This window comes from Semicossyphus pulcher, unplaced genomic scaffold (genome assembly GCF_022749685.1).
Source record: "Semicossyphus pulcher isolate SPU_LCO1_2020_fin unplaced genomic scaffold, fSemPul1.0.p SCAF_15, whole genome shotgun sequence".
NCBI classification, from domain to species: Eukaryota; Metazoa; Chordata; class Actinopteri; order Labriformes; family Labridae; genus Semicossyphus; species Semicossyphus pulcher.
In genome coordinates, this window is record NW_027211659.1 from 25006274 (window position 1) to 25034133 (window position 27860).

Sequence of the window (27860 nt, forward strand, 5' to 3'; positions counted from 1 at the left end):
TGGACTGCACTGGAAACATGTTTGAAATGTAGTGCAAGGGTTTATTGTATCATATTGTGTATGGTTTATTTAACTGAATATAAGAACAATATGCATCCTCTGTGTATCCCATGTTTCAGTTGCAACTTAGCATAACTGAAATGCTGCAGTGAAGCTTTTAAAATCAAATCCTTTTCGATGCAGTTTTTAGGACGTGCTGTCTGCATGAACAAACTCCTCAAAGAAAAAGAACTCAACAAACAAGCTGGAAACTTTATTTGTTAAAACAAGTATACAGAGTTGCTGTATTACATCTTTTTATCTTGCTAGATTGTGGTTTTATACATTTACCAACAGTGGTTTAGAAAGGCAACTCCTAATGGAAACAATGGCATATGTATACAATACAAATTAGCAAACATATCAAAATCAGTTTTTACAACTCTTGTAGCAACCAATTCTTCTATTGGTGTGCCATAGTGCAAACTGTGTTGTTTGTAAGACAGAGTTTAAGCGTGATCTCAACATTCATATATTTCGACAATCCGTGTCCTCTGTCTTAAACACATTTCTTATTTGTCGGCTGCATTCTTTGTGCCTTCAGTTCAAGTCCTTCTGTCCAGTTATGTAAATTTACAATTAGAATAATTCAAGTGTATCGGGCAGGTCAGGCTGTTTTCGTTGGATTGTGAAGATTATGACTGAGCGAGAGCGCTCCTGTGTCAGTTATTTTGCTGCGTGTGTGTATGGCAGAGTACATAAGACCTAAAGTGGTTCTTCACCCTGGTGGAACATTTTTGTGTCCATAGGAACAAATGTCAGAACGCACCACCTGCACTTCGAATTTTACTCCCTAGTTCTCGGCATTGTTAACCAAAAATGTTTAACTTTGATCCTATCCAGGAAAGTGTGAAGTGTGTAATGCTGCTGTTTTTGTCTGGTTTCATAAATGGCAGCAACAAAGGGAGGTTTTCCTGCTTTCACCAACTCCTGTGATCCTATGTGACCTAAAACATGTTCTGCCAGTGTGGAACATCACCCTACAGAGTCTCCGTTTGTGGTTTTACAAGCCCTTTCAAAAAGTCCATGAGGATTCCTGGTTTCACTCTGAAAACATAACTTGAAAAAGGATTATCAGACATATAGCTTAGCAAAAAGTGTATTAGCATGTATGTTGGCTACGAGTGGAGTGACGGCGCACGAGTATAATCTGTCGGCATGTTTGTATAAATGGACAGAAGTAGGACAGAAGTTTTTGGATAACTTTGATAATTTCCGTCTACATTCACTCCGAGACCCAGCATGTGTGTGTGTTTGTTTCTGCATCCATCTGACATCAAGCCTCTCTGGCTAAGATTTCACTGGAGGAAAGAAAAGTAAGAGCTATGCCGGTTTTGAAAGCGCTCGGCAGTTTGTGGCCTCTACTCTGGTTCTATTGCACCGTGTTCTGCAGGAAAGCACTGGAACTGGTGGATCGGTTGTGTCAGAAAGTCTCAAGTTAGAAGCCGGACTGAGCAGCGGCCTCTCCGTCCTCCCCTCCCTCTCGCTGTGGTCTCCGACCCAACTCAAGAGCATCCACACCGGTCCACCACCATGGACGGGATCTTGCCGTAGATGATCTGCTCCTTTCGGTTAAAGTAGAGCATGTTGATTGGAGACATCTTGGTGGGGGTGCAGCAGGGGCCTGCGCTCCCTCTGGGGTTGGCTTTGTTCACCAGGTGGGTGTGCGGGTACTTCTGCAGGTGCATGTACTCACACTCCCCGGAGCAATAGTTGGCCTTGTAGCGCTTTGGGGCAATAATCCAGTCCCAGCCAAAGTCTTCAAAGTCCACCGTGAGCGGGTAGCGGCAGCACCGGGACTCTGGAGAGTTCTCGTCACAGTCCAGGCCCGCGTCTCTCCTGACACGCCTCGGGCCCTCTGAGATCTTCACCTCCATGAATGGTTGCTGCAACGACAGAGCAAATGAGAATACTTTGTAAACAGCTGATTTGCAAAGTGAGGCGGATGACAGAATTCAACTTAAATCTTTTAATCTGCTGCCCCCGACCTCTTGCAGCTGGTTGTCAAACATGACTCGATAATATTATGAAACTTTGAGTTTTAGAGAAATTAAATCATCTCTCGGTTGGTTAACCTCAGCTGTCTCGGCATTCTAATTGCCCCAGAGCCTGGTGCCAGTATTTGAGCCTTAATGATAAGTGTTTGTCATTGATAGCAGCAGTGTGTGCGTGCAGGCAATTACTCTGATTTGCACAGTCACACAGAATACTTTGAGGAATGCGAGGCAGGTGAACTTTTATGTAATCTGGCAATAAGATTTGAGGTTATTGTGGACCGGGCGTTTGTCCAAATGCAGGTACGCGCCTACATGAAGTCTCTGTTGATTAACCACTTTCAAGAGTCTTAAGTCTTGATTCCGTCTTCCAGCAGCGAAATGCATGAATGTTTAACCACCTGCTGACTCTGCAAAGCCTCTCTGCACACTAAAACCTGCAGAAGCCCAAAGCTAAAACCACAACAAATGTTTTTTCAAACCCTTTTGCAAACTGGACTTTTGGAAATAATGGTTGTTTCTTGCAGGATGGCCTAATTATTGTAGCAGATTCTCAAATAACAAACTGACACAGAACATAGCTCTGCACCAATGCAGTCATCACTATTGACTCCTGAACATTTACTGAAGACAATTTGAACATTTCATTTTGATTTAAAGTAAAGCTCACCAGTCCTTCCTCTCCGGGCTCTACGGAGGTCACAGCCAAGTCGTTTCCCCTCGAATCGAAGGCGTTTATCTCGATGCCCCAGTTGGTCTCCGGCTGCCGCAGCCACACACTCAACACTTGTTTGACGTCTATACTTTGCCAAGAGCTGACCCCGGCATTCACGTCGATCTTCAAGGAGCGGATTCGTATGTGCCTGTTCCCGTCTGTGACCGGCATCAGTCGGGAGATTTGCAGGAACACAGTAGTCGCCTCCTCCGCCGCGCGCAGATGCACCCAGAGCTGAGCTCGGACTATGCGATTGGCTTGAAACTTTTGGGTAAAAGAGAAAAAGCAGCACTTTGGTTCCGCATCCACTTGTACGATGGTCTCGGCTGCAGAGAGACAGAGAAAGAAACAGTTCTCTTTGATTACTAAAGGTTATACTGACCATGTGCATTTAACAGTTACAGAGAGAAAAAACGTGTAAATATCTTTGACACTTGAAGTGGTCGAATAAAGTTTAGAAAACATTGCGCGTAATGACCGCTCGCGCTGTCTGACAAGAATGCCCTAACCCGTGTACTATTCTAAATCATCTTAATGTTATATTCACATTTAAAATATATGACCCTAGACAATCTAGATCGTGTTCAGGGGACGCCTTCGTGCGCTCTGCCGCGCGTAAAAACCTGTTTTGTCTGTGCGCATCTTTCCTTGTTATGCGAAAAGCAAATGCGAAGGGAAATAAAAACTTACGTTCAGTGGCCATCATCATTATTGTCTCCGTGGTGGCATGCTCGTCGTCCTCCTCCATCACCACATCCTTGTTGTCATCTCCCAGCACGTCGTACTGGTCGAGGAGCTGCTGCAGCGGCGGCGCTTTGGGCAGGAGCTGCTTCACTATGTCTCTGCTGATATTAGGAGCTTCTTTCATTCGCAGTTTGCTCAGAATCTGAGACTTAATGGCGTTTAGTCGCATGGTTTTAATCTGCTGCCGGACCTCGCAGGTGGCGCACTGCTCCGTCTCTTCAGGGCTGGTGGCGGAGGGCTGCTGGTGCGTCTCCTGGTCACTCAAAACTACTGCACCCAAAGCAATCAGCAGGCTAACATACAGCACAATCTGAGACAGATGCATTGTCTCTCAGGTGTGAAGGTTAGTTTAACAAAGATCCCTCGGTGTGTGCTGGACCTGATGCGCGACTGCTCTGGGTTTGTATTAATGTCCCACACTGATAGGCATCATACTTTATGAGCGCACAGCTTTTTATACTCCAACTTTAGCCTCTTTTGTGTCGTCAAAAACTATGATTGGCTGGATGGACAACAATGATTTTTTACCGCCTGACATGAAAACTTTTTTTCGTTGTCAAACCATAAAGGGACGGAGACTGTGGGCATGTGCTGAACGCGTCCACAGATGGATTGATTCACTTTTCTTACAGTGATTGCGCAGGGACGCTTAGCGGACTGTCTGTAGCGCTCTGTTGAAGCTAAAGTGATCAACAAAGTGGCACAAAATAGCCTCCTACTGCAGGAAACCAAGATTATTTAAAAAAAAAAATCATTTTGTGCGACAACACTTAACAATAAGGGTACACACACAGCAATGCATTACGTAACTAAGGCGTGATTCATGATGATTTATTGGATGAATTAATTCAGGATGTACCATTAATTCCTGTTGTTCAGCTTTAAGTCAACGTGACTCCATGTGATAAGCTCACAATTAAAGGATCATTACTTTAGGAAAGTTAATTCAGAGTAACTTCATACATGAATTCATACTCAATCAAACTGGATGGATTTCAGTCGCATTAAACTTTATTTCAGACCTATGTTTGCTCAGCCTCTCTGAAGCAGGGAAGTGACTGTTCTCATTTAAGTTTAAAATACTTGCTTTAATTAAACTGGTTGTCAAATACAAACATTTTGTAAAATACAGTGTCATGAATATACTTTTATATGACTGAAATCCAGCTAACTTGATGCTTATCAATTGAAGTCCAAAGTCAGTGACTTGGTTATTTGTTAATGGTGATCAATTATACATCCTGCATCAAATCATTATGAGCCGACGCTTGTTTTTAAAAGAGTACGGTTAAATTAAACAGTCAAGTTTGCTCTTTTAACTGCGGCCACGATAAGTTAATCAGACATGAATCTTCTCTGATGACAGGCACGGGGATGCAACTGTGACTGCTTTGAAGGAACATTTCATCATTGACAAAACAATAGGAATTACAATAATATGAAGGGCAAGTCGAGTCATTCCAGTGTGTTGAGGTCTGGTTCCATTTTTATTCTTGAAAATATTATACTATACATAGATTATCCTTAGTTTAGGACTTTCAAATCAAAATCAAATCCTTGGTGGGGAAACCTGATTGTAGTACATGAGAAGACAGCGCCATCTTGTGGCAGGTTCACATCACTAATGTCCCCATCTGCAGAACAGCAATAAAATGACGACCTTACTGGTTTCTGTAACTTAAAAAGTAAAATTAAAAATACAAAACATGCAGAAAAAGATTATTATTGATACTGAACATAACAGGATGGATTGTTTTACAGAGCCAGGTGCATTCAGTGTCAACCTACCTGCATTCATACATGGCAGGTTACAAAAGTGATGATGAATGCTTTGAACAATTTGACAGCCAAAGAACAACTATTTCAAACACAGCAAGTACTACATTACTAACTTACTCTTATCCAGAGTTATAAAGTCCACCCAGCTGATTTTATAAACCAGTAGGCTACATCAATAGCACGGTTCTTTTGAAGTAAGAGCACCATCTAGAAATTGATTAATTATAGATAGACTTATCTCTGTTTACAGATTCTGAATGAAGTTGTATAATCTCTATAATCAGACATCTGCATGCAAGTGCAGCTAATCTGCTCCAACTCCAACTCAATCCTGTTTCTTAAGTTGCCTGTCGGACTGTAAACAATGCAGCGCATGGAAAAAGAAGTCTTGGCCGGAAATCCTTTGTCGCTGCTGGCTTCACCAGAAGCCCCGAAAAGGTAGCTGTCACAACCATAGGCTGTGTCATCTTCAGATTATAGCTGATGGCTGACGAGATAGACAGACAGATATTTAGATCGATATAGAGCTGTTTCATAAAATTGTGACTTATAAACTTTGCTATGTACAGAAATGCTGAATAATTGCTTCTGCGGAAAAGTACAATTATTAATCATAATAATTGTTTATAAAAATGTGTGCTTATATTTCTCACGTTGAAGAAGATTCCTGCCTGAAGACAAATAAAAAGGAGACAAATAAAAATTAGTACTCATGGTGAGTCAGAATGATATTATACTGATATTGTTTTAATGTAAGGTGTTGGTGAAATAAGAGTCTGCTGTGTGATTCAGAGGTGCCAGCTTGATCAGTATAAACACACACGGTCTGCTGTAACGTTAATGGACAGTATTCAGAACACCTGGCTGAGGCGGAGTGATGTTGTACTCGAAATCGGCACTCATGGAATGCCTCTTGTCCAATCAGATTACTTGGTCGGAACTAACTGTTGTATAAGAAAGAATTCAAGTGGGAATTCAACTGAATAAGAGCAAGTTTTAACTGTCCATAGGAATCAAACTTTCAGGACATATAGTTCTACTAAGGAACTCAGTCACTTTGAGATATTTTTCCGGGGGGGGGTTCGGTGTGAGAAATTAGGGTTACATTAAATTTTAAATTTATGAAAACAAATGATAGGAAGTAATATTTGTTATTTTCAACTTTATTTATCTGCAGTTAGTTGTTACTTTTACATAAACACATGACACGCTTTTAAAATGATGTATTGTTGGTTTAAAGAACTAACTATTCAGTAGTATTTTAGAGTATTAAGTTATAAAGCTCTGACACCACAAGCTCCAGTTTTTAAGACCACAGATACACATATACACATCAATGATAATACATTTTTAAAAATCTGCTCATGTATAATAAAATAGTGATGGTTTTCTGTGCACTTTACTTTGGATACTTGCAAGTAGTTTTGCTGTTGTGATTTTTAGCGATTTCAGTGTGGTAGTTCTCCGTGTCGCCGCCAGATGGCAGTGTCTCAGCGGCCCGCGGCGGTGCAGAGCCTCTGTCAGTGCGCAGCGCCTGGACTCTCTCTCCTCCTGAGCACCGCTGCAGATCGATCATAACCGTGGAGCGTCGATCCTCTGAAGTCAGTCCAGTCCACACCTCTGATATCCTCTGTGCTGATGAGCTCCACTCCGCGCTGACCGACGCGACGGCAACAGGGAAGCGGTGTGATCCACCAGCAGCCTGGGATCTTCTTTTATTGTTCTCAGAGATTATTTTAAAATCTGGTGCGGAGCTCTTCGTCCTGCTGAAACAAAAACCAGCGAGCAGCAACTTGGGAGATCATTTTGGATCAATAGCGTTCAAGTTTCAAGTTCAGATCGCTCGGATGCTGTGTGAAGGGAGGGCAGAGGAACCGGCGCGACACCACATGATGTCCGGATTATTGTTTACTTGAACGACCTTGGATTATTTCTTCTGTCGCCGGATTCTGTGTATGTTGGAATGGAGAAAAATGACGCTTTTGCAGCACTCTGTTGAAAGTATGTACATGTTTACAGGACCACAACACATTGTGATGATATTTTAATCTCAAGTGGGCAGAGAGATTTTTTTATTCAGGCTCAGAGCAGGTTTGTTGTTCAAATAAATCAGTTATCAGGTGTAATCCCAATCCCATGTGTCTGTCTGACAGGTAATGGATGCCCCCAGGTAGGGGAATATCTGAATGAACACTTGTTTATTTAAACTCATTAACATATCACCAGATTGACAGCTCAGACTCCTGTTTGCGCCTCTGAATGTTGTTTTACTCTGAGGGAGACTCCCCACTCTGCATAAATCATTCATGGCCTCAGACTCCAGCATGCAGCTTTGTGAATGAAGCACATGTCCACTGTGCACAGAGGCCTGTAGCCCCAGAAAAGGAGCTGTCACCGTGAATCAGGCTGCTCGGCTCTGTTAGTAGAACAGATGGGAGACGCAGGCTTACAACCAAACAGCATCAGTCCACTCAAGCTAGAGACAGACGTCCCTGTGCCGTGCAATTGGAAATAGGCCGAGGGATTGAGTCATAAAACACTGTGAGGAAGAGGAGGGAGGGGGTGAATGACTAACACAGTTGACGTGTAGAGAGGCAGAGCGCGTTTAAATGTGACCGTGCAGAGGTGCCTTGACCTCGAGCCGGCCGCTGGAGCTCCGGTCACATAGTTGCAACGATCACTGTGATAAACGTTCACAATCCTCTCCTCATTCAGGCCATCTGGTATTTGTAGGCTGCATGAAATAAATCACTAAAATCCTCCCTCTTTCCACTCTCTCTCTGCAGTTAAGGAAGGGACGAGGTTAAGGAGGGACTGTTTCCACGCTGCCACATCCTCGCAGGGATGGACCTCCTAGCTGGTCATCCAACAGCTTCCTCCAGATCACCACCCTCCACTTTGTAATTCTGGTTGGTACTCAGATATGGATGAAAGCAGGAGTGGATGACAGGAAGGCGACGGCTGCAGAGAGAAGTCAAGAAGCGCAGAGTTGTCAGAATCAACATGAAAACATTCATATCTTAGTAAGAACTTCAACCAAAGACCTTACTGCCACCCCATAACCCCCCACCTAAAGGTTAATCAATGCTACATCCTCCAGAGTATGGGGTGTGTTAAATCCAAGAAGAGTGACTCTGCAGCCAACAATGCAAACTCCACAGAGAAGTTCGACGGAAAGGCCAAGAGGTCGAAGGGCGAGAAAGCGTACTTGGTGCACTCAGAGACGGGCTCTCCGGAGAGCTCGCCTCAGGTCAACCCGGTGCTGCTGGAGTACGCCCACCGGCTCTCCGAGGAGATCGTGGCCCGAGCCGTGCAGCAGTGGGTGGAGGTAGACCGCCGCTACAGCGACATCCCCTACATCGAGTGTGACGTGCCATGACATGGGAGGGAGGCGGGGATGTCAGAGTGCAAAAGGACCGGGTCGGGCTGAGGCTGCCTTGACCTTGACCCTGGAGGTTCTACATGTGATTAAACAAGGCCAGCAGTCTCAAACACCTTCATTCAGAACGAATCCTCCAAGCATTTACCTGCTGTGAGCCGGAATATGAATGAGGTGTCACTAAATCAGTGCTGACCTACTTTCCGATTGGATTATACTTGGATTGAGCCTACGAACCCTCCTCCAAAGCACTCAGATCCGGTTCTCAGTTCTGTGATTATCTGAATCGGAGCCGTAGCCGCGCTGAAGCCGAGTGTGTCGTCAATCGGATATCATCTTTCTCAGACCTTATTTGTCCCGTCTTCCGCTAGGTGTTGGCTCTCCTGCGGCTGGACTTACAACGCAAAGCGAGAAATCCTATCAGATATGACCTGGAATCAAACGTTCCTCCTGCCAGTGAAAGTCTATCCTGGTCATGATGCTGCAACAAGGCCAAAAGTCTCTTCTCTTACAGAGGAAGCTATTAATAGATCCCTTCATTTGGTGAGGGCACTTGAAAAATCCTCCCTCGTATCATCAGGACAGAAACACGCCCAGCTGTTCGGCTCCTTCTGGTCTGACAAAAGCCCTGAAGTTCTCCCTTAATGGCCTCCCTGGAGACTCTGCGGCTGAGCTGCAACGAGGAGCATCTTCCTCAGTCTGTTTGTCCCTCTCGCCATTAGGCAGCCTCGACCGCAGCCTGCCACAGCGCTCAAAATGGATCCAGGAATTTATGCATACAAATATTGCATTTCCTGCACTCTAGGATCTTCAGTACACACAAGTCACAGTTTGGGAACTTTGACATCAGGAGCCAGATCACAGAGGACCTGCTGGTTTTTCAGCCACAAGGAAACCAGGGCATGAGAGCAGAATGACACACTTTCTTAAAATAACTGGTCAACAGAACTGGAGCTGAAAAACAAACACATGATTTTGGCTAAAATGTTTTAGTTTTTGTCAACATTGTGTCATTTTAAGTCGCCTAGACGAGGACTACTGCCATCTGCCCTACAGAGGACAAGAGCACAATTATGCAAACCTCGAAACCCCATGACGTTAATCCAGTGTGTGTATGATTTCTTAAAATAGTAACAGCTGGTATTCGAACACATCAGGGGACAGAGTCGATGTATTTGGAACTGCCAAAGCACTTAATGTAGGTTACTATGGGCCCAAACAGTTTAGCTGAACCGTTTAATACAGTGTGATTTATATCGGAGGGGACATTATACAGGTCTGCTCAGAGCGTCGGTGTAGCTGCAGGTCCGGACCTGTCCGACAGCTACTCTTACTGATGTCATTGGGATTTAACCCAAAAGTCAAGTCACATCTCTAGCTTTGCTTAACTGAAGACGGTTAGAAAATGTAGAATAATTATCAAGTTCGACACAAGTTTATAAGCCATATAAAACAGTGGAAGAGTCTTCTCTCCACTTGCCTTCTCTTATGTCAGTCACACTGTTTCAGTGTGAATATAAATCTGTCCAGTATCAATTAAAGTTATAATCTCAAAGATATTCGTTCTCTTTGGCGGCACCTATGGTGATAAACGGTAATTGCGGGAGCACACTTCCCAGATATCCAGACAGTGTTGCATGTGTGACGTCCACGGTTGGCTCCGGTTGTAACTCTTGATTTTCCTTTTCAGACTGTTTGCTTCATCTGAGCGTCGAGTTTGTTTCTTTTTCTTTGGATTTTCACTTCTTGAACTTGTTGAAGTTGTATCTGTAGTCATCCATCTTTTCTTTGTTTGTTCAGCCATAGTAGATTACTGTTTACTCGCAACACTTGCAGAGACCGGAAAAGGAGTCGCTTAGCTCCGCCTACCCTCTCTGACAGACCAACCACTGCTGGCTGATGGAAAACGCATCAGTAACTGGGCGCTGCTTGTGATTTTTTTCCCTTGAAAGTCGCCACAGACACCAAGTCCATTATTCTGCAAATGCAAAGGCTTCCATCAGTGGGCCATAGGCTCAATCACCATTGTGTTACCTCATTCGGTGATAGATAGAGACTTAACAGACATTTATTTACATGAAAATCTTTGAGATTATCACTTTCAACATAGTTAATCACATAGTTGAAGTCTTATCGATACAATTTCTAAACTGTCTAAAACTGCCAATCTGAGTGAAGCATTTTAAAGTCTCTGTTTACAAGCTGTATTAAAATGGTGACTGGTTGCCGACTGAGACGTTTCTCCAATGAAACATGAAGTGAGCTGAAAATCGCCCGCTCAAACACGTCACTCAAAAAACACAAAAAAAATGCCTAAAAAAACATATTACAGTTCTTGCACTAATCCGTGTGGGCGGATGAATATTTTGGGGAATTTCCCCAAAACATGTTGTGATGACACTAAAGATTAGAGATGATCTGCTCTGCCCACGCCATATCCCTAAATCTTAATCTGATGCTGTTTGTTTTGCGTCACTGCTGTGCTGAACGTTGGGATTTCATGTTTCAGGAGAACAAGAAGGAACAGACTGCAGTGAAAACTGAGAGGTGGAGTTAAATGTGCACGTTCTTTACAGTCCACATGCTGCAGGAGGAGGAGTCATTGATTTAACCTGTGAAATTGAATGACAATTAGAATATTGATACACAGGCGATAATGCTGATGCCAGGCTTCACTGTGCAAAATGTTTCCAGTTTTTTTGTTTTACTGATTGTGGTTTTATGTGTGTCTACAAACCCACAAGAGATTCTGTTTCTCTGTTTCACTCTGACAAAAATTGGGAAATAGTGTTTTTCTGCACCACAAAGAGTTAAAAATCTGATCCGATGTGAACGCCTGTCTTCATTTAAACATCTGTCTTCCAGTTCACCAGTTTTTAAAGGTCACCCGTTTTAACTGATTTCATGCCAGCAGGTGCAAAGACGGGGGAGATGCTTCGTTGGCCAGACTCATGCAAACCTCTTTGTAGGATTTATTTACTTATGAAGGTTTTTATGGCCATTTATATGGTTTAAATTAGGGCTGCAACTGACAATAACTCTCTTAATTATGATGCCTATAAAAAGCCTGAAAAATGCCTGTTTAAATTTCCTAAGCCCAACCAACAGGCCAAACCCTGAAGATGTTCAGTGAAATTGATATTTAAAAGGGAAAACGATAAGATTGCTAAAACCGGTACATTGTTTGCTTGAAACTGATTTAACTGATCATTAATTAATCATAATTGTCCATCTACTTTTTGGTTAATTGTTGCAGCTCTTGTTAAAACGAGCCTCTTAAAGCTCCTGTGAGGAGTTTTCAGCTGGTTATGAAACAGACTGAAATGAATGCAGATGCCTCTATAGGATCATTGACTAGATTGATTATACTTTAAACTTATTTTAATGTATGTAATAGGGATGCACGATATTATCGGCACGTTATCGGTATCGGCCGATATTGGCTTAAAAATGAACTATTGGATATCGGCCAACACGCCGATATCCGCCGATATAATTCACTGATAAAATAATGGACTGTTGCATACTTGATTAAATGCCCGACCTCGGCTCAATGTCCCTGGCACGAAGAAGACCTGCGCGTCTACCTGCAGCATGAGAGAGTTAGAAGCCAATATGTTCGTGGTGTGGAAGTTTTTCAAAGTGTCTGAAATAGATAGAAAAACTGCTGTTTGCAATGACTGCTCAGCTTCGGTGATGCGAGGAGGAGCCAAGGCAAAGTCTTTCAACACTACAAACTTGATAAACCATCTCAAGACCCGTCACCCCGACCGTTGTAACAAATGTGATAAGAGTATCACCATTATACTGTACGCTAATTCCAATATAGAAGAGAGTTGATGATCGCTGCAATTAGGTGTGCGGGAAAAAAATATCGGTATCGGTAATCGGCTAAATGAGTTGTAAAATATCGGCATATCGGATATCGGCAAAAAATCCAATATCGTGCATCCCTAGTATGTAACCACTGCTGGGGGGTAGGTGTCAAACAAAAGGTTAACTTCACGCTCAAATCCGCCTTTTTTCTCTATTTTCCGAGGCAAAGATTCACAGTAAGTGATAGGTTTGAATGTTAAAAAACACCTGTTAAAATACACCTCTTACACATGTATAGGACAAGCTCAAAGATAAATCAAGCATAGGACAAGGTCGCCAAAATCAACGCAAACCAAAAATTCCTCATAGGAGCTTTCAGGGGCTCTTTGGCAGCCAGAGCAGGAGAGGTATTTGAACCTGCTGTCCATGATTCCCTTCTCTACAAATCTGCTTGGTAACAAGTAAACGACCCCTTTAATTTGTATTTCAAGAAAAATATGTAACTATTACTTTCTTTAATATCTTAAGACCTAAATTGTGTACTAGCGCCTAATTCAAAGCCACAAGCCGGCTGAATCAACAATTCACTACTTAAGACAAGTAAGACTCACAGCAGGAAAGTGTTGCCATATGTGTAATTACAAGGTTTGGACTACTGTACCCACAATGCTTTGTAGAGCATTGTTTTACAACAGATGGAACAGAGGTCAGAGAGTTGTGGAGTTGAGCTGACGTGACTATAAAGTGACACAAGTGGCTGATTTACGGTGATGAGAAGTTTGATTTGTCTGCTGCCAAATAAGTAAACAGTCTCTGGGAAGCCGATCTGTCAGAAGAAACATGTCCACCTGTTTAATCATAAAACAAACACTTAAAATGTGCGACTTTTGTTATATTCCTATAGAATATTATTCATTTAACTTGCAAACTGTACATCCAGTCTGTGTTAAACCTGATGATGCCAATAAATCAGATCTATGCCTTCAATGATTGAAATATTTCATATATATATAAATACACACAAACATCTCTCTTTACGCTGCTCCAGCCATGGCAGAGACAGAACGTGGAGGGCGAGTGCCCAGATAGTTAAATGACGATCTTTTTGACGGATCAAAAAAGAAACATGATAGAATTAGTCGCCAAATATACGCCTCCACTCCCCCCTGTCCGACAGGGAAAAATCTCCCGCTGTGTGTGAAAGAGTAACTCTAGAAAATGTTGGGGACAGAAGGTCCTGAAATTTTCAGGAAAATGTCATGTGTGCATGTGTGGAAGGGGCTTAAGTCACAACTGCAGACCAGCTTCTTTTACACACGGGTGTCTCCACATATGTGTGACTCAATATTTATTTAAAACACCTGTCAAACAAGACAGGTGGATCTGCTGCATCCTGTATGAGCGTAAACACACAGCAGGTTAAAGGTTCAGCAACAATCAGGACAAACATGAGGATTTAGAAATGACTGCTGGCTGCCCGGTGCTTGTTTGAAGAGTAAATGTTGGCCATAAAACACGAGGGCTTATCTGTGACGTGTAGAGAGATGTACTCAGACTTTGCTCTCTGTGTTTATGGCACTTTATTGTCTACAGTATGTGGGAGGTCATCGTGCGTGCTCACTGAGCCGCGGTGAAAAGCCTCAAACTGCATGATGGACGCAGACTATGAAGGCAAATATGATTATTATAGAGTCAGACTGTGTGAATGTGAAGCATGCAAGAAGATAAGAATAGACACAAGGTAAAGGAGGCCCATACTGCAGGTAGTTTAGGATTCAAACATGGTTCTGATTTACCTGATTCACCTGATTTATGTGTTATTTTTGACAGTCATTTATCAGTGACAGACTGTTGTCTCTAATGTCTTTTCGAAAACAATACCTGCCCATAATGCAGGTAGAACGGACCAAGCTAATAAAATGTGTGTAAATTTCAGACTTCATATCAGAGCAGCAGTTTAGTGCCTGCATGCTGATAACAAAGGCACTTCAGCAGGTCATAAAAAGATCCACCTCTCAGCCACTGTAGGTCCTTCAAACACGAGCGCTTTCTTCACGTACAAAGAGCACACGACCTTTGATGTTACATTACCAACCCTCTTTATTGCTTTCTGCTCCAGCATTGGTGCCGAATCTGGCTGGTTGTCTCATAAATAATGCAGCTGTTGAAAACTTCTGTTTATGCAGGTGTTTCATTTCTACCATAGACAGTTTATAAGAAGTGGACGTCGTTATGGTGATGTCGACCATCTGTTTGTGGACTACGGCTTTGAAGCCTCAAAATTTGACTGTTTGGACGCTGCCATGTTGGTGTTTTGGAGCCAGAAGTGACTGTATTTGGACGGGAGGGTGAGACTGGAGAGGAGGGAGGGGTTAGCAAATGCTGCTACCAGTTAATGCTAGAGCTAAGTTGTTTAGCAAGGTTAATCTGTAACTCAAGGTAACTATAATACCCCTTTCCCACCAAAATTAGCGTGTTGACGCAGGTTTTTCAGACCCGGGAAGACCCGCTTATACATGCCGATTGTCTCTTTTCCCATTGCCAGTGGAGTATACTCCTTTCAGTCTCCTTTCTGCTGCATCACCATCTGACGTCACAAACACATTGGAGACAGGGTTAGTAAAAGGTGGAGATGGAGATGTAACGGTGGTTAGGTGCTTACTGTTTCTATTACTGACTCGGTCTATTTATCAAGCAAATTTGGAACGATGTTCGAGCGCTGCTCGGACATAACGGGTGGAATTTGTAGCTGAGATGACAAGGAGTCGCAGAAGTTACAGACGGAGCATAGCATTTCGCCAGAAAGGGGGCGGAGATTAGCGTGTTGACACAGGTTTTGTGTTCCTATCAATGCAGATTGGCGCCGAAGCGATAATTACCCGGGTCTATTGCAGAGTCATTTGACCCGGGTCTGAATGCCGATTGTAACTCTTGCCACTAAGCTAAAAAGCCGGGTGTTAGCAGGTTTTTTGACCAGTGGGAAAGGAGCTTAATATTAGTTTGTATGCTAATTTTGGCTAGCTAGAAACAGACTTAAACCAAGTGTCCTGACCAGAAAATTAACAGCCAACATTTTGAGAGTCTTTTAGTACAGCTGAATGCTGAGCAAGACATTTTCCCAGTTAGCATGGTAGCAACTTGTCAATTACAATGTAGCCAGGCCCTAAAGCACATCCTGCTTAATCGTCTATTTTCATGTAAATGGAAGCATAATTCACTAAATCAACATCGTGCTGTATTGAAGAAGACTTTAAACTAGAGACTGACACCATAAACCCCTTGGGAAATAGTTCACTGAGGGAATTAAGAAGTAAGGTCATTTTCTCATGAGCTATCACACAACCAGTGGATGTGCCCCCTGCTGGCCATCAGAGATAATGCAGGTTTAAGGCACTTATGCATTAGCGCCACTTTTTCAGACTCAGAAGCTACGTCCACTTCTTATACACAGTCTATGAATCCTAGCAAAAAAACAGTGAGCATCAGAACAAGTACATTTTAAAAACACACTCACATATCAGACCATATTATACTGAACAATCATGTAACTGCATTCAGAGCAAATATTTATAAGTATATCTAAATCCGCTGTTTGTTTTGGGAGTGTTATACTGGAAACTTACAGATACTACTGGAAAGAAAACATCAGAAACACGAGACAACACATTATCTGAATTAGAGCACTCTGCAGAAACACTGACGATCCTGACCCATGTCACATCAACAAACACCCACAGGAAGGAAATGTAATAAAGCACTCAGTGGTGAGATCATTTTCTCCTCCAATGCCCCCATGTTAATGCTGCTGTGTGGCAGATTGCCTGATTCTGCAGCAGAAGAGAGTTACCGCTCTATGTAAAATAAAACAGACTCCACGTCCGCTGCAGAGCAGGTTTACACTACACGTTTTTCATGTGTGGCACATGGGGCATCTGCTCACTACCTCTGCTGCTACTATGTTCTATTTCTGGCTGTGAACATGAATCAGAGCTCCTCAGCTGTGGAGGAGCAGCCTGGATTTCCTGCAAAATGTCACCACAGTATTTAATCCTACCGAATCAATCTGTAAAGTATATGACCTGTGTACTAATATAACAGACTTTCTCCTATCTTCAGCAGTACAGTCCTCTCACATGACTGAGTATAACAAACTGTGGGGACAGGAGGCTTAATGAAGGCTCAGTGGTGTGTGTTTAAACGTGGTAATCAGCTGCTGGCTGACATCAGAGCGTCAGGTCTTTGTCTCCCAGCGAGGAGAAGCACTGGTCCAGAGTCTGCTCAGACACATCCTCCAGTGTCGACGGGTTCCACTTTGGATTCTGGTCCTTGTCAACCAGCACTGGAAACATGTAGAAAACCATGACAGTTATTGATCCTTGAATCTACCAGTATGTTCTTTTTCATTGTCATTTAGATCATTATAGGTCTCTGTGCAAACCACTGCTGCTATTCATTGAAATTCAGGCCATGTCTACATGTACACAGGTGTTTTTCACAACGTAGCCTTTTTTGGTCTTTAGTTCACACACAAACGCCGTTTCAGGTCACTGAAAACAGATCTTTTGTAAAACTCCGGCTAGGGTGAAGACTTCAAGAAATTCCGTTTCCACGGAGACCTGTAGACGGGGTAAACAGCGTTTTTTGCTGAGGCGTCACAAATGAGGCGCCATTCCTTGTAAAATGACTGATGTGACAAAAACCATGACGCTTCTAACCTTGCTAACAGGACTTTTTACATGTTTACACATATGTACAGTTACTCGTCGACTATATTGAGGAACAGAGGCGTATGAAGCCAGGTAGTCTTCCGGCAATGGATTTTTTCAGACTTTTGATTGGCTGTGATTTTCCTTTTCTTGCCTGGTAGTGTGGCATCCTCATGACAGGACAGGACGTTTGGACAGGAATTTTTTTTATAACTGTGGAAGGGTTGTTTTTTTTTTTTTAAACAAAGGAGGGAAAAACTCTGTTGTGAAAAATACCGTATAGACATGGTCTTACATGAACCCATTTTCACTTTCCTTGCACATGCACTGCATCTACTTACCGGCTCTTACGCCTTCGTAAAAGTCGCAGCCTCTCTGCAAATCATAGAAACAAAGACATAAGATTAAATCCTTCACACTGACAACAGCTGTGCTAGATGATTAAGATAAGTTATGGTGACATTAAAAGTGAACGACAGTTTTAAGTTAATATGTTAAAGCCTCTGGACATAGGAAAAATGCATAAATATCACAGTTGAGAGTCTCATTAAGCATTCACTAAAAAGCTGATTGAAAACAGCTCCTTTTGCTGTTTTAGACTGCTCGATACTGGCTCTGTAACATTAGCTGGGACTGTGTTATAACAGAACTAAACTCCACCCAATGACATTAAACATCCGCCCTGTAAAACAGATTATCAGCAGCTGCCATTTAACACTCACAGCTGTCAATATTTACCCACGTCCGAAGGCCAAGCTGGGTGTAAACGAATAGCTGCCGTGTTACTTTATCCTATGATTGGGTTTAACCACGCCCAATTCAAACGAAACATCAGGAAGCTATTTTTAATACTTTTAGATTCTTACTATTATGTACATAAGACCTAAACTTAAAATAGTTAAAAGGCTATTTTGGTTTTAATCCTCAACTTGAAAATCCTGTGTTCTTCTCCAATTCTGATGACTTGTGTGTGTAAAAAGAATGAACATGAAGCTGATTAATGTTGATAACTTCTCAGACGTCTGACACTGTTTGGAGGAGGTGTGTTGGATGTTACCATGCAGGCCTGGGTCAGGCGATACTCCATCACCAGCACGTCCTGCAGGCTCAGAGTTGCCCCCGCCTGCAGCTGCCTGTAGGTGATTTTCAGGGAGGTAGGAGACATCCTGGACAGCGTCTGTAAAGAGAAACACAGGATGTTTTCCGTGTCAGAGCTTTCAAACAGAAAGATGGTGATGGATGGCTTAATAGGAAAATTCTCAAATATAATCATGGAAAAGACAAACAAAGCGAGGCGATGTGCGACTGGGGACAAAGATGGCTATAAATGTTTGATGTACGAGACAGGACAGGGGGTGAGTGGTGTAGTAGTGACTGAGGATGTGGGTTTATGATAAATATTTGATGACGGAGGCGACCCCCCTTTGGCTCCAATTTAGATTTCCATGGTTTGAAAGGATCCTGGATCAGCAGAATGGAAGCACCAAACCTTAAAACCGTTCTTTAATTAAGAACTACTGTTTATCAAATGTTCCAAATCAAGGAGGCAAATTAACAGCTAATAAGTTGCACAGAATCATTAATCCTGGTGGGGACTGGTGGGTCTGGTAGATGAGGGAAGGGTCTAATGTTTCATTTATAGGCCTGTCTTCGTATGTTTGATTTCATTGGATGATCGGGGTGAAAAATATGCGAGAGGAACAGCAATAAAGAATCAATTAAGGAAATGAGTGGTGGTCTGATAAGAGCTCTGGAATCACAGGAGGGATTTTTGGTCGAACCATCGAGGCACAAGACTAAGACTAACCCCATTAAGTGCTTAAACCTGGGGTGACTACTAATTACAAACATAAACTGCTAATGCTCAATAATGCCATGGCTCCATTCCAGCTCTGTCGGTGGGATTTATCTGGTGGTCGGGACGCAGGAGGGATGGACACAGACACAGCAGGTCTTTAGCAGTATGAATGAATACTGATCGGGCTACTCTTTCTTTAAAAAAACTAACTTTGAAAGAACATTTAAGATTGTTAGACATTTTCAGCCAATTCAAGGGCGATCCCCGTCTGCTCAGCTGTCATACTCAGCTGCATGTTCTGCAGACAGTGCTGAGAGTGTTTCAAACTATGGTGTCTAAGCATGCTATAACAGACAAACTACCCGGTAACACTATTTGTAAATCAGCTCAAGCATTGTTTTCTGCATTATATGTTTTATTTATTATATGCATTATAAGTTTTCATATTTTTGCACATAGGGCTGCAGGATACTGGAAAAACTAACATTGTGAATTTTTTTTTGTTTTGCGATATTTATTATGCTTTTAAGAAATACAGGAAATGATACCAGATAAATGCAGGGTGTTTCCATGTTCATATAAACAATTAGCAATCATACTTATTATTTTGGACTTTTAAGTCTATCTTCTTCTAACAAAACAAAAAACCCTCCTACTTTTAACACACTTGGTTGAGAGACGAGAACGTAGAGTTCAAGGGGATCGACATGCTTCTTTATAAAATAAATACAAACAGACTTGTGGGCTGCAGTTGTGTTATTTAATCGGTCTGTCATCTACCGTTTCTAACGGTGTTCAAAAGTATGTTTAATCAGCGTGATCAGCCCTGTGACACGTACTTCCTGTCGGCAAAAACAACTTCACACTGCGTGTGTGCTGCAGGTGTGCCACTAAAAGTAAACACTCTGCGGAACGTCTGCTCCGTGAACGGCCCGTTTATACGGCCACAGTGTTAACCAGCACCGGGGCGAGGTGCCGCTGATAACAGGAATAATCTCATTTATAAGCATAACGGAGAGTCCGCCTCGATCATCCCGCCGACATGATCTGTGACGATGAGCTGCCCTAATGTGAAATCAGACTTCTCTTGTGGATTAGTCATGAAAAATGAGAAACTGGCAAGTTTTCATTTTGCACCAGGCAGTGAAGTAACAGCTTGTTTCACAGTTGCTTCACTATCAAACGTCCTGCAATGTGACATGCACATGCACATAGACTAATATCTACAGCTGAATAACTATTTAGGAAGCTTTTTGTGGGCTAATACCAGCTGATATCGGTAAACTGATATATCGGCCAAGCTCTAAACAGTATACAGTAAGTGTACATGTAAAAACTTTGCGCATGCCTCTGCGCTGGTGTTGCTGAAAACAATTAGCAAAAGATCAGGATTGTACCTCAGCTTGTTTCTTGGCGAACTCTGATCCGTCTGCCTTCAGGTTCTGCACGATGCCCTCCACACTGCTGGAGCTGAACAGCCTGACGGGAAGGAAAGCAGAGGATGGGTTTAATGTGCTCAGCAGGTAACATTTCACTCATTTTAATTATCATCAGAACAAAAAGGGTAAACTTCCCTGCTTTCAGGTTTAGCTGGCAACAATTTTCTTCTGTCAGCAAAACCCGTGAGCAGACCAAAACAAACTGTGATCATACTACCAAGCATTTTCTGTGAGCCTAAAAATACCTTTTACAGAGCTCCACTGTTGTTCAAGAACTATTAAAAACATCAGTGAGCCCTGCAGCTAAAAATAATCCCCAACAAATACAGCATTTACTTTGATCCTGTTTGAGTAATATCTGCTAAATCTACAGAAGTCGTAGAGAACTGATGACTTTTGAAGATGTGCATCTTTTGTAGGACTGACGGGTCAAAGAAGGGAGAGCCACAGAATCAGCAGGGCAGTGGGCAAGATAGAAAGAGACAGGTAAATGCTCAACTTGACCCCTCTGGACTCGCTTCTGATACGAGGTGATCTTCTTATTTTGTATTTCCACAGCAGACAGAACCCCCTCAATGCAGGCAGCATTTTTAGCTGATCTTATTATCAAAACCATGTGAAACTACAGTGACATCACCTTCACTGTGACTCAGACATTAATAGAGAGACGTCTGCATTTTGTCATCGACCAAGGTGTGCCTCTGCAGGCTTTTATTATTAAAAATGTAGGCAGAGTGAATAAAAAAGTTGCGGTTGCTTGTAGGGCTGTCAAAGAATATTCAACATGTTTTAATTATAATTTGGTCATATATTAAAGAGATATCCGATTATTAAAAATAATATTCAATGTGAAAAAAAAATCAGCACTACCGCAGCAGCTGTCTCGCGAGCTCGCGTTTTCTTTTACGTCCTCGCAGGCACTCTCTTGGTTACGGAGCATCTTTGAAGCACACAACGTCACTTTATACTGTGATACGCTCGGAGCGCTGAATGTCCGTTTTACCATAACCATTTATTTTGTTTATTTTGCAAGGGGATCTTTTAAAAGGCATGTTTATGTTTAAATAAATATACCTTTGTCTCTCATTGTGTTGGTATTTCCTCTTGTGGACATATTGCGCAAAACTAGATTTTCAAACCTTTGTTTTTTTTTTAGAGGAAATAGTCAAACATCATTTTTGGCACATTTTGACAGCACTAGTTGCTAGTTATAGTAGCTTGGGTATTTAAAAATGTGTTGTTTTTTTTTTAGAATGTCCCATAAAGTGAAGATTCAAGTGATGATCCTCTCTGACCAATCAGTGCTCTGTAGAGTTGTTACCACACCTGTTAGTATCAGCTCAGCTTGCTTGGAACCACGACACAGGTGATGCCAAAAGAAGTACCATATACTATTTACAACTTTTGTCAAGGCGGGTGGAAAACAGTGGAAAGGAGGCACAGAACATAGAAATTCAAGGCCTACCTGTCAATATCAGATATGTGCTTATCCAAGATAAAAGGCTTCTCAGCATCCAGACTACTCTGTGGACAGAAAACACAATTATCAGCATAGAGAGGCTGAGAAACAGATGTCTTAAAGGTGACTTGTACAACAGTTAGTTCTGACCAAGTGATCTGATTGGACAAGAGGCATTCCAAGAGTGGCCACGCCTGTGATTATCCCTCTATGACCGAATCACAGCTGTGATGATATTCAGTACAACATCACTCCCTCTCATGCGATATTGCTAAAATATTTTAGCTACGCAATCAATTTTCTATTATTCTAATGTTTTTGAATCACGTCGGTAAAGTTTGTTTCGTTTTAAAAATTGTAGACATATTTTAATTTAATTATTTTTCGGAGCCTCTCCGTCCTCCTGAAACAAACAAGCTGTTTTGCTATTCAAAAGTTAGACCTTAGCCACGTGCGATCCCACGTGGGGGAGCGTCCGCACTGCACTGTCACTGCAAAGTTGAAGAAAACATGGCTGCTCTAGGATCGGTTATTCGGCCTTATATGTACGAGCCAGAATCACCAGGAGGTATCAGAATGGTAAGCTGAAATCTGACTTGACTTCTGCGTAGAAACCTGCAGCTGATCTGAACGACCCATTTCAGAGGCGACCTTTTTAAACATGTAATTCTGAAAAACATGTTGTTCACTGTGAACAATAAACACCCAAAAATGTGAAACCCATGAAAATATGACAATATCCATTTAAAAGATGTGGCCCCTTTAAGGGCGACTTATTACCTATTTCCTCTGATTAGGATAGTTTAAGTTTTCTAACCTGGTTCTGGTAGGAATCAAGCACTTTGGAGACGTCTTCATTGGAGGGAGACTTCAGGTCCACCAGCTCCTTCTCCAGGTCCGTGATCTGTTGATGCAGAAGACTTAAGACATTAAAACTAGCCACAGAAAAATGCTTGTCAAATTGCTTTTTTAATGTTGATTCAGAAGCACTTGGGCTAAATTCTAAATCCTACTTTAGGATGTCGGCAGAGATGTCCAACTTGCTCCTACTGAAGGAAAACATTTTTGGAGAAACAGCTACCCTGGATTGTTTGGCCATTTTTGTATTTTGTGGATTTATGTGCAGGTTTGAACGAATCAGGCAGCACAAGGGCATACTCCAAAATAGTTTTAACAATAACACATGAATGCATCGCTGTGAGGCTGGAAGACCCAGATGCGTGGATGTACCCACAGGCAAACTAACAGGTAATGTTCTCAGCAGACAGCTGAAGTTTGTTTTACCTGAACAAATTCTTTTCCCTTATTTCCACTTCATTAAAAGCTCCGCAAAGCAAAAGCTTCAGCTTTGTTTTCAATAGAAAAGTTACACAAATGAACTAAATCCCTCCCTCTGTTTGTCTGTGCTGAAAGTCAAGGTTACAGTCTTAAACAAACGCTGCCACCCACTGTGTTGACCTCACACCAACATCAAACAAACACAACCTGCCTCTGGAGCAGCCAGTGTATGTTGGCAACTCTAGATAAGAGTGAGACATTCGGTGACTCAGCATCCGGCTTTCCAGCGGAGCTTTGACCCCACCCTCCCCTACTGTGCTCCTGTCCTGCACACATCCCTGCAGCAACATTACCACTCACGCTCACAGAGTGCTTGGGCTGTTAAGTGCTTCAGAGAGGAGACATTTAAAGCTAAACACCGTATTGTACTTAAAGTGTTTGTTGTAAGTCTGTTTCATATGAAGCAAAACATTATTCCTAAATATCTCAGAATGCTTTTATCAGTCAGTCTGAATTTAAAAATTACATATTTTTAAGGGAACAAAGATAGTTTACAAAACTTTATTTAGTGTACCTTCTTAGACTCGACAAAGTGAGTTGCCACTCCAGCTCTCTGCACGTCACGTCCCTTCAGACGGAAGCCTGTTAAAGCCAGAAACAGCCCCAACTTTCCCCGGAGCCTCGGCAGAAAGTATCCACCTCCCACGTCAGGGAAAAGCCCTGTCAAAATAAAACAGGAAGCTGTGTCAGGTACAATCAACATGAACATCTGTCACAGTTCATCCTTGCTCTTCAATAGAGAACAAACAATGTGTAGCCATCTGAAGCCTTATGCCAATGAAAACATTTCTCAATTATAACAAAGCTGTTTTTGTGATGCAACTTGTGCAGCGGTCAGCGCCGTCACCTCACAACTAGAGGGTTCCTGGTTCTTTCTGTGTGGAGTTTGCATGTTCTCCCTGTGCATGCGTTGGTTCCCTTCAGGTACTCGGGCTTCCTCCCACAGTCCAAAGACATGCTCGTTAGGTTCATTGGTGACTAAATCAGGTGTGAATGTGAGCGTGAGAGATTTGCTGTTTTGGAAATACCTTACTACACTAGCAGTACGTACGGATTTGGCAAACATGTAGTATGCTGTATGCAAACAAACGCTAAATGTGCAGTACGCCAAAAATACCCGGATGTCGTATTGATTCAGAGAAAATCTCCAGTATGCATCGGACCAGTCTACCTCGCCTACTGTATCCCACAATGCAAAGCGCTGGAACATCACAGTGGCAGTTGAAATGACGGACCGCGGCAGCATTCCAGCAGAAGGGGGCGCTATAGATAAAGAAGCGGCGGTTATTATTTATTTCCGCCTGTTGTAGCATACTGCTAAATGAATTTGAAAAGCTCCTCCATACTACATACTATCACTGAACACAGTATGCAGTATGTAGTATAGTAAGGCATTTCGAACACAGCCGAAGAACAGGATAAGTGGATGGATGGAGTTATATACAAATACACTGATCAGATTTATCTATGTGAGGCTCATACTTTGGAGAGGCTGACTGATCTGTCGAGCTCTACGCGTGATAGTAACTAAAAGCAAGAAGTGAATATTAACTACCCTAAAAATAAACATATTAAATGATGAATGCAAACATAAACAGCATCTGTTAACTGAGCCGACATCACACTAGAATCCACTTCCATTAATGATTGAGGCCTGACCGATATTTGAGGGAGAAACTTCCTAAAATATGTGTCCATCTCACCCAGATATGATTCATGTTCAGTTTAAGTGTAACCATTAAAAAGAGCAAATGATACAAATCAAAGCTAAACATGCAGCTCACAAGCATTCATGATTTCAAAAGAAAAATCATCACAATCAAAGCTCTTAATCTGAACTGAACTGATTCTTTTTCATTTGGTTTCAATATTTCTGACAGGAAAGGAGATTGCATTGGTCCCAGTTGTATTCGGACTTATTCTGTATCATGGGATGAGGCCGTAAGAGGGCGGGGGAATGGGAGAGGGAGGGATTAGATGAGCTGACCTGATTCACAGCTGAAAATGTAATATCATAAATGCAGCAGATTACGGCTGTTGTTCAGAATGCGAGCAGAGCTGCGGTAAATCTGTTAATCCCGCTACAGAAGGGGTTAACCCTAACACAGGAGGGTAAGACGGGTGCCAGGGTGTTTGTGTGTGAGTGAGACAGAGAGAGGAGTGTGTGTAGGTATGAACATTTATAGGATGTGATATTTCAAAACTTGTAAAAATGTAAAGTAAAAAAGTTATTCCTAAAAGAAGCACCGAGGACAGAGCAGTGTTTATATTCTGAGCAATGAGCTCAACATGACCTTCTTATTAATATTTTATATTTTACTTCATAGAGAAACAAATGAATCCAGATAAAAGAATCAAAAACCAATAATGTCTCTCTCAATAATTTTAATTTTAACTCTCTTAAATTTAACTATTTTCAGCTGCGGATTAATACACATTTGATGCACTAGTGAGTATTTGCAGCAGGGTGCGTTAGACGTTATGAAAGAACCAGTGCAACGGTGCGGCTCACTGATGCTTTCACTGAATCTATGAAACCATTCAAGATGATAGAAATTAAGATTTAATAGGATGAAAATGTAAATGTCATTTTGTTGTTTCCATAATATTGTATTTTCTTTTATTTGTTGTCTCTTCTACAAACAGCTGATCCAAACAGCTGTTGTGATACCCTGCGCTGCATGTGTAGGTATACAGGGTTGTTGTGCAGAGTGAGACATCGTGCCGGGGAAAAGGGCTGCCTGACGTCAACGTGAAGCGATGTCAAAAAACTAAAATACAGCGTACACGTAAACTGACATGTTTGTTTATATGCATGACCCCGTCTGAAGCGGTGCTTTGCTTAGCTTCCGCACAGGAACTTCGGCCGGCTTCTCCTAACAGGGGCCGTGCTGACTGTTATCGACTGTATGTAGTACACATAGTTACTCATACAACCCCACTTCAAAAAACCCGAACTATCCCTTTAATTTAAGGGTTTTCATGATATTGTTTGCCCAGTATACAACTGGTGATTACTGAATTACAAAGTGCTGTTGGTATTGGTGGGGATTGGGGGTAGTATAGGGCCATTAATAAATCACAGCCAGAGCTCACTATAGAGAAAGGACGACCCTGATCACATGATGAAATCCAGAAAGCAACAATGGATCAGCCCTTCACCTTTTGGCCAACGAGAGAGGATTTGTTATTCATGTCCATAATGGTAAATTACATGATAAGTAACATCCTCAGCAGGGCTGTGCACATTTTAATCGCCTATGATTACGTTTTATCCAGGTTATAATCGGCCTCACCTTTTTAGCCTCTCGATTTACTGAGTATTAATCCATACATGAGGAACACTTCACGATCATTCAAACATCACAGCATGTCAGTCTCTTGTTCTTGGCTGCTGATTTCAGGGGGCCTTTTGCTAAGGCAGAGTTGCCCCTGCAGGTGTTTTAACCCTCTTTTAAGAAAACTTTGGTCGACTTACTCAATGTAGGTCAGTTAATGTTGAACTGGATAGGGTTTGTCATCAGTACAATTTACTGATCTTTAGAAATTAGTACAAGGCTCTCTATGATATCGTAATACTCTGGGAAGACACAGAAGGCCTTTAACAGCAACATTTTGATTTGACATAGAGGCAAACACAGGCTAAACTAACCACATGACCAATAACTCTGTTGCATTAAGGTGTTAAATCAAAATACAACCTTCACACTGGGCAGTAACAGAATTTGACGCAAACTGAGATGAAACAATGTTCGTGTTTTCAGTCTGTGAATTAAATTTACAGAACGAGAGAACAAATTAGGCTTTTGGATTTGAAAGTAGCTGGCACATCTCTTAACTTCTTTTCACCGCTGCCCGACATTATTTCTTCTTCTTCTTCTTCTTCTTCTTCTTCTTCTTCTTCTTCTATCCTGCGGTCAATGTCTTCTTCGGCCAATTACTTTCAGTTCACGTTACACCCATTCATGTCATAAGCGCCACCACGAGGAGTCATGAAGTGGTGACATGGTGAGTCAAAATCGCATGGAAACGCGTTTAGTGCGGCGTATATTTGTAAATGAAAATATCGATATTTGGCTCCAGCTTATCGATAATCATATTAGACGAGTCAGGACGACGATATATTGCTGTATCGATATTTTGTCCCACTCCTACAATTTACTAGGACCAACTCTCCAAATACGCAGGGGGCTGGAGCCTATCCCAGCTGTCATTGGGCGAGAGGCGGGGTTACACCTGGACTGGTCACCAGTCAATCACAGGGCTGACACATAGAGACAGACAACCTTTCACGCTCACACTCACACCTACGGACAATTTAGAGTCACCAATGAACCTAACGAGCATGTCTTTGGACTGGGGGAGTAAGCTGGAGTACCTGGAGAGAACCCACGCATGCACAGGGAGAACATGCAAACTCCACACAGAAAGGCGTCCGAACTGGGACGTGAACCAGGAATCGTGTAGCCTTATTCACTCAAATTCTAAAGAAGATATGTTAGATATTTAGATTGTATTCCATAGGGGTTTAAATTCTGATATTTCAAGACTTTCCAGCACTTGAAACTTTTAATAAGAATGTATGAGAAGCTCTTGAGAAGATTGTTCCCCAGGATCAAGTCTAAAAATAAGCAGCAATCTATGTGAAAATGCC

The 27860-nt window shown here is 42.2% G+C and overlaps 3 protein-coding genes across 3 annotated transcripts in view; 1 reads left to right on the forward strand and 2 right to left on the reverse strand.

The window, feature by feature from the left end:
• Positions 1 to 252: 252 nt before the first annotated feature.
• mstnb (myostatin b) lies at positions 253 to 3817 on the reverse strand. The gene is made up of 3 exons (XM_069662625.1): positions 3439 to 3817; positions 2704 to 3074; positions 253 to 1925 (listed from the first exon to the last, which is right to left on the reverse strand). Exons 1-3 carry the CDS (start codon positions 3815 to 3817, stop codon positions 1545 to 1547), a joined length of 1131 nt encoding a protein of 376 aa, XP_069518726.1. The 3' UTR covers positions 253 to 1544.
• Positions 3818 to 8374: 4557 nt separating this feature from the next.
• On the forward strand, positions 8375 to 8732 carry cunh2orf88 (chromosome unknown C2orf88 homolog). Its single transcript, XM_069662607.1, has one exon. It carries the CDS (start codon positions 8375 to 8377, stop codon positions 8648 to 8650), a length of 276 nt encoding a protein of 91 aa, XP_069518708.1. The 3' UTR covers positions 8651 to 8732.
• Positions 8733 to 14454: 5722 nt separating this feature from the next.
• The window catches only part of hibch (3-hydroxyisobutyryl-CoA hydrolase), a 31668-nt gene continuing 18262 nt past the window's right edge, over positions 14455 to 27860 (reverse strand). Inside the window, exons 8-14 of the mRNA XM_069663146.1 lie at positions 23721 to 23866; positions 22686 to 22772; positions 21875 to 21933; positions 20368 to 20449; positions 18230 to 18349; positions 17514 to 17547; positions 14455 to 16805 (exon numbers count right to left, since the gene is read on the reverse strand). Of these exons, the coding sequence (XP_069519247.1) occupies positions 16690 to 16805; positions 17514 to 17547; positions 18230 to 18349; positions 20368 to 20449; positions 21875 to 21933; positions 22686 to 22772; positions 23721 to 23866 (644 nt within the window). The 3' untranslated portion in view covers positions 14455 to 16689. The remainder of the gene's footprint in view (positions 16806 to 17513; positions 17548 to 18229; positions 18350 to 20367; positions 20450 to 21874; positions 21934 to 22685; positions 22773 to 23720; positions 23867 to 27860) is intronic.

What these genes read in the sequence shown, in the direction of transcription:
- cunh2orf88 (XM_069662607.1), top strand. Translation starts at nt 8,375, where the DNA reads ATGGGGTGTGTTAAATCCAAGAAGAGTGACTCTGCAGCCAACAATGCA.
- mstnb (XM_069662625.1), bottom strand. Translation starts at nt 3,817, where the DNA reads ATGCATCTGTCTCAGATTGTGCTGTATGTTAGCCTGCTGATTGCTTTG. An exon ending in AATGATGATGGCCACTGAAC is followed by an intron (nt 3,075 to 3,438) that starts GTAAGTTTTTAT and finishes GTCTCTCTGCAG; the next exon opens with CCGAGACCATCGTACAAGTG. An exon ending in AGCCCGGAGAGGAAGGACTG is followed by an intron (nt 1,926 to 2,703) that starts GTGAGCTTTACT and finishes CTGTCGTTGCAG; the next exon opens with CAACCATTCATGGAGGTGAA.